General features: G+C 41.8%; 1 protein-coding gene across 1 annotated transcript; it reads left to right on the forward strand.

The window, feature by feature from the left end:
* Nucleotides 1-1,611: 1,611 nt before the first annotated feature.
* LOC104165162 (transmembrane protease serine 11E-like) lies at nt 1,612-9,748 on the forward strand. The gene is made up of 6 exons (XM_009704724.1): nt 1,612-1,684; nt 2,696-2,734; nt 5,879-6,074; nt 6,896-7,155; nt 7,926-8,068; nt 9,587-9,748. Exons 1-6 carry the CDS (start codon nt 1,612-1,614, stop codon nt 9,746-9,748), a joined length of 873 nt encoding a protein of 290 aa, XP_009703026.1.
* Nucleotides 9,749-9,953: the final 205 nt, after the last annotated feature.

Consider the following 9,953-nt stretch of genomic DNA (forward strand, 5'->3'; position numbering starts at 1 on the left):
GTGTCAGTTAGTTCAAGTTTCCAAACCCATACATGCGCTCTGGGTTTGGGATCTTGGTTTAGAGTCCTGGGTATTGTGCCCTTAATTTCACCTGTCCTGATCTGCACAGTGGGTTCCTGGGTCTGTTGCCAGACCGACCCGCTTTCACCTCTTAAAAACTCCCTTTACTTTGAGGTTTTCTCTATTGCTGTGGTGTTTTCTTTAGTACTTGTGTTCCAGCTCCCAGTGTGGGATACATGGTTGGGGCACTGAATCTGGCAGATCTCTAAAGCAAAGCAGTGCCCCTACCCTGGTGAATACAGCATTGAATTTATTGACAGGGCTCACTGACCTTTTTCCTACAGCAGTGGGTGGAGAGTACATCGGTTGCATAGTCGGGATGTACTATAAAATATGCTAAAATTCAAAGCTGTACAGACATACTGTTTAAGACTTGAAGTGTGCATGCGGAAGACTTTTTCTCCGCTTACACACATCGGTCCAACTGGAAGCAATGGGTAAAATTTTGCCCATGTGACGCCTGTACTTTTTTTTTCTAGGTGCCTGGTAAAAAGGCAAACAGAGCTATAGACAGGTGCCTTGCAGAACACCTGTGTGACTCACAGCAAAACTCAGTGCAGCAAGAACATGCCAATTGAATTGCATCTGGCACTGTGCTCGAACAAGCTGATTGCTCCTTTTGTTGTCTCGATGAGCTTTGCAATAGAATTTAAGTGTTAATAATTGACTGCAGGCTTTATAATTAGGCATTATGAGGTAAAGGTCTCTCCACCCAGAGAGGAGCTAAAAAAACATTATTATCAATATTGCACTTGAAGGCAAAATGTGCTTTTTCATTGTTAATTACATTTGTTGGTTTCTTACTGGTTTCCAGCTATAAAATATTAGTGACTGAAATGATGAGCTAGTTCTGAAGGTTGTATGAATTTCTAGGAAAACACTGGATGCTCATCATACTTGAAATAAACAAGTAGGGACTGATTTTTCAAAACAATTCTTTGCCAATATAAACATATAGATGAAGTAGCCAAATCCTTAGCACAGCTCAGCACCCTTTCCCCCCCGGCCTCACTTTCTAATGTACCAAACTGTAATGTTTACATCACCGCTGAATTTCTTTGCTGGCCTAGCTTTTACTGTCTGGGATTATTACATTTTGATGTAAGGGATTTTGGCAACAACCAACCGTATCATCCATGGAAATTCACAGAATACAACCGACACTATTGAAATGCAGAAGTACCTGTCCTTTAGGGTTTTCCTCCTTCTTTCATAGGAATTGAGAAAGTACAAGTGAGCGTGTTTTACTGAAAGGGGACCTTGCAAGTTGTTCCTGGACCACTAGTAAAACTTATTTATCTTTATTATGTGAACAGTTCCTGTTATAGTGAAAAAGACTGTGTTGTTATACAAATGTCCAATTGTGGCTCATCTCCCATTCTTACAAAATAAAACAGCAGCTGCACGCACATACAGCAGCCCTAGCACTGCCTTTGCTCTGTAACATTCCCCGGGGTCAAGCTCTACATGCACTGGAGTTCTATTTGTTTCCTTTTTCTATCATCATCTGCTTAATGTCATATTAAGAAATGAATGAGTACACTTCCAATAATGGCGGATTGCGAACACGCAATTCACCCTGCACACCAGGAGGAGTGTCAAGCCCGCAAGCAAAACAAAAGGGGTACAAGCACAATAGGTGACAAGTATGAGCCAGGGCCCTTTGCGTTCAAAAGACGACACCTGGCTTGGTGTGGTTTTGGATCAAAACTAGGATGTTATTCTGTGTAGCTGCAAAGAGAAATTAAGTGGATAAGGACAGGGATCTGCTGAGAAAGGCTATCCAGCTGCAAAATATGAAGTTGTGGATGTTGTACAAGTATAGATATATAATTTAAAAACTGTATTGAAAATGTGATTTTTAAAAAAAAATTTTTTTAATTTGTTTCGACTGCTGGCAACTAATAAAAATAGCATTCTGGAAGACGGGGAATAGACTTATACCTTGAGCCAATGCTTGTGGTCAGCATGAGCATATTGTACTGTCCATAAACATAAAACATGCATATTAAAGGAGGGAATGAATGTATTGCTAAAACCTGCTGTGCCATGCAATAAATTGCTATGAACTATCTCTTTTAGTATTAATACTGTACTAGACACTCTGTTGCTCAATAAGATAGGAGCAAGGAGAGCGAGCCGCTGCTGTTGTAAGCTGGCGCTGCAGTGAAGTCAGTGCCTTCTGATCTCGAAGAGGGCTCGGAGTGAGTAGCAGATCTCCTCTGGCCCTCACTCTGGTATAAAATGTGGCTAGTTGATTTTTTTTTTAACAAAAAAAGGAACTTCAGAACTTCCCACTGTGAAAATTTCTCCCGAACAAAATTGCGGATCTTGAGTAATAGAGGACTTGTTTTGTCTGTACTACCCTCCAGAAACATCAGGGTCCAGCAGGATGGGGGAGAGCCTGTGCCTGGTCCTCTGAGGATATTGGCAGGCTGAAGAACAGCAAGAAGCATCACGGAGAGGAGCGCAATACCCAGCGCGAGAAGATGACCACATATGGGCTACACGGGTTTCTCTAGCAGCCCCCCTCAGCCGTACCTACTGCGGTGGCCTGTCGGGTGGGATGACCAGGCAGATGGGAAACCTTGTCCTGTGCTGTCCTGGACTTACCCTGACTGTTTGTTTGTTTCAGATATGGAGACGAAAAGAGCAGAAGCCCTCTTCAATGACAGTAAGTGAGGGCTTTTTAAGCCTGGAAACTCTCTGATTGTTTTAATTAGCGTTCATAGCCTCTGAGCACTTTTCCGGGCCCTTAAAAGCCTTTTCTCGTTCTCCTGTCTAATGAATGTGACCTTGTACTTCACGCAGATGAGCTGTGTGTTTAAAAACCCTGCTCACTCACAAGGAAGTCTTTTTTATTAGCATATTGTGGGATACTTAGGAAGACTGGCTTGAAAATAGTGGTGATGGGGTAAAAAAGAAAAATCCCTCTAGAAAAAGTCTTACACCCACTGCTGAGGTCCCTGGTCAGTTTGTTTTTACAGTGAGATGTTCCTTCTGTTAATAATATCAACAATTCTGTGAGAAAAGAGCAAACAATGAGAAAAGAGCAAGTGCCGAGGGCTCTATAGAAATCCCCAGCATCAGGCAGAGAGGGGGACATATAGAGGTCCTGCTGTGTAAGTGCCTATGGCAGCAGTGCTGGTGTTAGATGGTGGAGGGTGCATCTTAAACGTAAGCCCTGCCATCTGGGAAACAGAGGACTTAGCCATTAAGGGCTGAGCACTGTAATGCTCAGGACACTTGTTGATTTACTAGCCTGATCCAGTTGCTGTTGGTACCAGTGAGAGCTTTTACACTGTGTCTGCTTAATTGTGTATTTGGACACGCAGAGACTAAGCCACATTTCTGTATGAAATCTAAGACATTGCAGATGACTCCTAGGTGTACATAGTAAAGTGAGTGAGTGAGGAGGACTTCCAACAAATAAAGGAACTTAACTGGGCTAGTTGTCTGCTTTAATGTCAGGCACAGCAGCTAGCTGACATGTGTACTATGATGTGCTAAAGACAGGAGAGTCCTTATCACGGATTTGAGTGCATTTTATATTTGAGCAGATTATAGTTAGAAGCAATCTCTATTATAAATTGATTAAAACATGTACTTAAATAGAATACTTTGTCAAGTCTAATCTTGCCTGCACAGGGCACATACCCTGTCCTCTGTCTCCCTGATGTAAAGTATTAGAACTACATCTTGGAGCAGTGATTGCAGAATCCATTTCATATATGCTGGTCTTGGTTGCTGTAGCATAAAAATTCATCTCCACCGTGCTACCTGTGATTTTCCTCTCTACACATTAAGTGATGAGATTTACACCTCAACCCGTACCAGCATGTTGTTCAATTGGTGCGTTAAGGATGGCAGCCCTAGCAGAGACCTCTAACCCAGCCTGCGAGTGAGGAGTGCCCCGAAAGTCAGTAGGATTGGGCACGTGCAGAAGAGTTTGGAATACTGGTTTTTTGTGTGCTCTCAGAAATCGGAAATATGTCATTTTCTTTAGTGGGCATTGGAAGGAAGGACCATAAGGAAATTTATAAAAGTTACATCAGCCTGTGATTATAATGAAAATGTTCTGGATTTTGGTGTAGCTAGTAGCACAAAATTGTTCCTTATGGAAATATAAGGCAATATGATTGGTCTTCTCAAGGTATTGCTGTAGGGGTTAGGTTGAGGTAGTTTGTTTTAGAGATGTTTTTAAGCTTTCGGAGAAGGAAGTCAGCTTGTTTGGAGACTTAATAATCATAAAAAGCCATCTGTGCATACAAGTTGGATTTCTTTTAACTCTGGGAAGTCTTGACCAGTTCCTTACCTGCAAGCTCTCAAGTACGGAAGATTAAATAACATCAGATTTTGGGTCCATTTTAGGCGCTAGTGTTTTGGGGTACTGATGGAACTGTGAGTTTTATCCTGTGCTTTGAACATTGACTGCTCAGGTGGTTGCTAGGATTGTGCAGTTTTAGGACCAGTAACTGAGGATTACCAATAGCTTTCAGGACGGAAACATGCTAGTGCAGACAGCCTTATCAATTATGGCATGTTCTCCAGTTTTCCTTTCACATGGAAAAATTTGGACAAGTAGATTTAGATTTCACAGATTCCCTTCATTGTGGTTTTAAATCTTAGAACAGGGCAGACTCTACACTGAGCACATGAGCTTCTCAATACTGTATGACTTTTTTTTTTTTTTTCCCCCCTCAAATTTATGCTTTTGACTATGAGGTATTGTTAACATAACCTTGCGAGGATCCTAGCAGGAAGGAAGGAGCAGAGGTTACACTCTGCGTGGCTCCAGTGTTTCGCTTCTGAGGACTTCAAGGGCCCTGGGGCTGGCAGCTCTTCAGTGACGTACTACCGATTTCTGCTTTGTCCCCCTCTGGGTCACTGTCTGCAGGTGACAGGCAGTGCAATGGTTTGGATTTTGTTGTCACTATGCAAATAATTCTTAGCTCTGTCTCTTTTTCAATGAATTGGGATAGTCCTGTCTGTCAACTTTCGTAATGTGTAGCTGAAATCGGGGCCTGGATGAAAACTAGTGGGTCTTGGTCCAGGTAAGATGTATTTGATGCTGTTTGGATGGGAGAAGACAGCTGAAGCAGCTCTGTCCACTGAGGAAGTTTCTAAAGCTATGGGGGAGCTTCAGCTGCTCCTGAATATCCTGAGTTTAGTGGCTGAAACCATGGATATTTTCATTTCTCTCTGGGTTTGGAGGATAAAACTTTTTGTCATGGATGCACACCATGGCTGGAGGTATCCATGGCTTTGTCATCTCTGGCTTGGATTAGTGTCATGCTCTTTGCCTGAAGTACCTCTCCAGGTCCGCTTGCAGACTGCCATTTGTGCAATGCACAGTTGCCTGTTTCCAGGTGACATTGTGCTGTTGTAACCTGCATGCATGTGTGACAAAAACCCATGGCTTGGATCATTGCCATCTTAAATTTTGCCTTGTTCATGTTTTATCCTGATGACAGATTACCTGGGACGTTAAAGTGGGCAGTCCCTGTATTTGGGAATTGTCCTGGGTGTGTGGTGAAGGTTTTGATTCCTGGTTTGGGCTGCTCATGCAGCTAAGCCTGAATGGTTGACCATCATGGCTTTCCATAATAGTCAGTTATTCATTCAGGCTTCTAACAGAATGGGTTGTGCATGAGGATCTCTGATCTGGGAGGCTGGTGGAAGGTACATTTTCTTGTTGATGTTGATATTGGTAGAGAACCTAGGTGGTGTGTAATTTTACATATGTTTTCCACAGCCATTGGCAGGCATGGTTACTGAACAGAAGAATAGCTAATACACTCTTTCTCCTTTTTGACAGTCTGTGGGTTACGGCAGAATAGATCAGTCAAGTCAATGGTAAAATCATCATCGTTGCGAATAGTTGGCGGATTGTCTTCTGCAGAGACCGGGGACTGGCCGTGGCAAGCTAGCTTGCAGTACAATAATATCCATCGCTGTGGTGCAACGCTCATCAGCAACACATGGCTTGTATCTGCAGCTCACTGTTTCAGAGAGTAAGTTCCCATCTTAGAGAGAATCTGCAACAGAATGTGCTTCCTGTGCATCCAGTTGAGTGGCTTTCCAGATTTGCACCATACCCCTGACTCTTTCAGGGGAACAATTTTCTGCCTTGGAGGAGAAAAGTCAGGGTTAAGCAGACCCATCACTTGAATGTTTCAATGAAAAATTAAAGACTGACTCTTTGCAGCAGAATTGGCAATTGTATCAGTGGAAATCAATAGTCATTTGGCATAGTGAGCAAAGAAGCACAGAAAAGGTAACGTGACTGAAATGGCAGACTGTTTCCTGTGGCACTAAGTGTTTCTAAAGGTGTTCCTTTGTGTTACAACTAGGTTGCTGCCGCTGCTGGTTGCTACCAGAACTTATAATCCCACATTCCTACCCCTACATTCTGCCATGCACTCCCAGCACTTTTTTGTTTCAAGCATGGCAGTCGTGAAGCTGCAGGGCATGTAAGATGGAACAGCTGATTGAACAGACTATTAACATGCAAAAAGAGTAATGGCAATGAAGGGTTTTCTAGCAGAAGAGTTTTTTGATTTGATTACACCCTGCAGCCACGCGATGGCTGGATCAGGGACAAGGAGCAGGGGAGGAGTATGAGACCATGGTTGAGGAGGGAAGGCAGCATTGCCCTCTTCTAGCAGCAGCCCACAATTACGTGGGACATGGTGTTATGGAAAGTGATGGATGCCTTAAGAATCTAGTAGGGAGCTGGCTTGAAGGAGCTTTACAATAAGGGTGCTCACCAAGTTTAAAGTCCCGAACACTAATATTTTCAGCTAAATACTTACAGCACTCTTACCTTTTTCAGCATGAGTCACCCTCAGAAGTGGACTGCTACTTTTGGAGCTCTTCTGAAGCCACCAAGCTTGAAACGATCAGTCAAGACTATTATTATTCATGAAAAGTACCGCTACCCAGAACATGATTATGACATTGCCCTTGTGCAGCTCTCTAAACGAGTTGACTTTACGAGTAGCATACACCGTGTTTGTCTGCCTGAGCCATCTCAGACTTTTCCGTACAATATTTATGCTGTCATCACAGGCTGGGGAGCACTTACCAATGACGGTGAGTCCTGAGTCTACCAGGTGAACTGTATGTCACAAACAGTGGCTCTGATCTGCTACTGAATTGACACCACTTCTGTAGCCATATGTTGTATGGCAGTAAGTCCAATGCTTTGTCTATAAGCAATAGGTTTGTTTAATCATAAGCAGCAGTTTCTGGTTCTAAAATTAGACTGAACAAGGACAGAGCTACAATCCAGTGAAGCAGAAAAAAGGAGGAAGCCTGTTCTCTCTTTCCAATTCATACTGTAAATTCTTAAGACAGGTAGTCCAGCCATGCATGTGTTTATATAGCACCTAAAAAAATATTCTCCCAGCTCTAGCCAGAAGCTACAGATAACTCTGTGGGCTTTCTGATAAACGGGCTGAGTGAGCTGCAGATGGTGACTTGCCCAAGCTCACACTCTTGTCAGGTCAAGCTCAGAGTAGATCTAGCAATGGAACCAAGATGTCTTCATTTCATCTGCCCAAATTGCTAGGTAATTTGTGTTCCATGGTATTATATGCAGCATGTATAAAATATATGGTTTTACACTTAAGGCACTATTACCATGCAATCGTTACTTCTGTCTTTATGGTACAATTCCCAAGTGAGACTATGAGAATGTACATTTTCCTTAAGGGTCTAACCTAGACAGATACACAAGCAAAACCTCCACATTAAACCAAGTCAAGCTGGTCCTCCGTAACAGAACATGAAATGCTCTTCCTGTATCTTATCTACTGCAAAGTAATTCTGTTGATAAATACCCAAACTATATTTTGCCTCAGGTCCAACTCCAAATGCTCTTCAGGAAGCAACAGTGAAACTTATCGACTCAAACACTTGCAACAGAAAAGAAGTGTATGATGGGGACATAACACCCAGGATGTTGTGTGCTGGATATTTGGAAGGAGGAGTAGATGCTTGTCAGGTAACTGTAGCTGAAAATTAGAAAGGAAAGCTATTTTAATGCTGACTCCAGTATCTGGCTGACCAAATCTTGACTGACAGTGTATTAGTCCTTTAAATAGGCTCCATTCAAACAGGAATGGAGTTGTAAAATGAAATAGCATTTAGTATATATCATTTAGCAGCTGAAACCCATACTAAGAGAGCTAAATTAGTATAATATTCAGAATTTAAACCTTTCATAGCATGAAAAGAAATTCTTATTCTGTAACTCAGAATAACTGCTACAAGCCCATTTGCTTCTCATGATTTATTGTGTGTGAAATCTAACTAACAATTTGCTTGCAAAGTGACATGACAAGAGATGCTAAATGCTGAAATACTAAATATTAGCTAAAAATTAAGTGTCTCAAGTAGCCAGCGCCAGACATCTGTACAGTTGGGAAGGAAGAAGTTTAAGAATGTAGCAGTTAAGTTGCCAGCGAAAATGCACTATCACTCACTGAAATTAAATTCTGGACTAGACCATCTCATAAGAGATCTGTCATGATCTTTGGTAACCGACTTGGATCAGTGGAAGGAAAACTGTCTGAAACAAAGATAACTATAAGGAAGTTAGGTGTAAAAGGACTGGTAAGGGTATATGCGTGATACAGGTTTGCAGATGTTGCAAGGAAATGCTTATGTTCAAACAAAAATATTTCCATAGAGATAATTTTTAAAAAGGTAATTTCTATTTATGTTATTTACAAAGAATATACTCCTGAGTCCTGGTTCAAAACAGACCCTTTCCAGAATCCCAGTCCTACAAATTTATGCCCAAAGCAAAACTCCCTGCAGAGTAAGTCTGGGAGGCTCCATTCCTCTGTTCTTGTCTGGGTCACCATTGAAGAGACCTGAACAGAGGGGTGCAACTTTTGTTTATTTCAGTAAAGCATTTTGGTGGAAGATGGGGAATTTGGTCAGTTGTGTGAGGATCGCCTTTCAGCCTGTAAGGTTTCCAGTTTAACTATTAGTACCATGTCATGCTACTAACTGTATCTGAATTCAGCCTTTGAAAGTGATATTGTCTAATTAGATAAGGAGATATTGTCTAATTAGAAGACAAGTTCCTGATAAAATCCTTTTTGAAATGTTGTTGCTGCAAGTGACTAAAAGAATTCGTTGAAAGAATAGCGGTTACCATAAAAAAAAAGAAGTTCCTGTTGGCTTAGATGACTGTATATATTTGTGTTTCCCTACTTTGTATGAGGAGGAAGACAAGGCAGGTGGGAAGCAGTGTTTCACAAAATAGAAGAGAAGCTTTTTTTTTTTGCAGTGAAGCCACAGAGACAGGTCAGGAGATTCCATGGCAAACAGGAAAAACACAGACTTCCCACTTGAGCTTCCGAAACAGCCTGGATTCTGCACAAAGAACAGCTCTTGAAATACTACTTGCTTTCTTCTCTTACTGGACACACCCTCCTGTCTATGGAGAGAATTATATTTTTCATTCTGATCAATTAAATCTTTTTTTCTTTTTCCCCTCCTCTTTCTCTAGGGGGACTCTGGGGGACCACTGGTTACTCCAGACTCTAGACTGATGTGGTACCTCGTGGGAATAGTGAGCTGGGGAGACGAATGTGCCAAACCAAATAAACCTGGAGTTTACACACGAGTGACTTATTTCCGTGACTGGATTACCTCAAAAACTGACATCTGATTCCAAAATCAAAAATGGATTTAACTACAGAGACTATGTCTAACTCCTATGTGTCTGTAATTCTGAAAGGTTATTTTTTTAGTAAATGTATTCCTATGTAGTTTTGGTTGAAGCAACCTTTGCCTGCAGCAAGTGCTATCTTTGCTGTCAGAGATCCTAACCCCTTGTGAATTTATACTAGACGTATGAGATTAAGATGAGGCAC

This window comes from Cariama cristata, unplaced genomic scaffold (assembly GCF_000690535.1).
Source record: "Cariama cristata isolate BGI_N322 unplaced genomic scaffold, ASM69053v1 scaffold6117, whole genome shotgun sequence".
Taxonomy (NCBI): domain Eukaryota; kingdom Metazoa; phylum Chordata; class Aves; order Cariamiformes; family Cariamidae; genus Cariama; species Cariama cristata.

Coding starts and splice junctions, on each gene's coding strand:
- LOC104165162 (XM_009704724.1), top strand. CDS start 1,612: ATGGCGGATTGCGAACACGCAATTCACCCTGCACACCAGGAGGAGTGT. Junction 1,685..2,695: donor CCGCAAGCAAAACAAAAGGG/GTACAAGCACAA, acceptor TGTTTGTTTCAG/ATATGGAGACGAAAAGAGCA. Junction 7,156..7,925: donor GGGAGCACTTACCAATGACG/GTGAGTCCTGAG, acceptor ATTTTGCCTCAG/GTCCAACTCCAAATGCTCTT.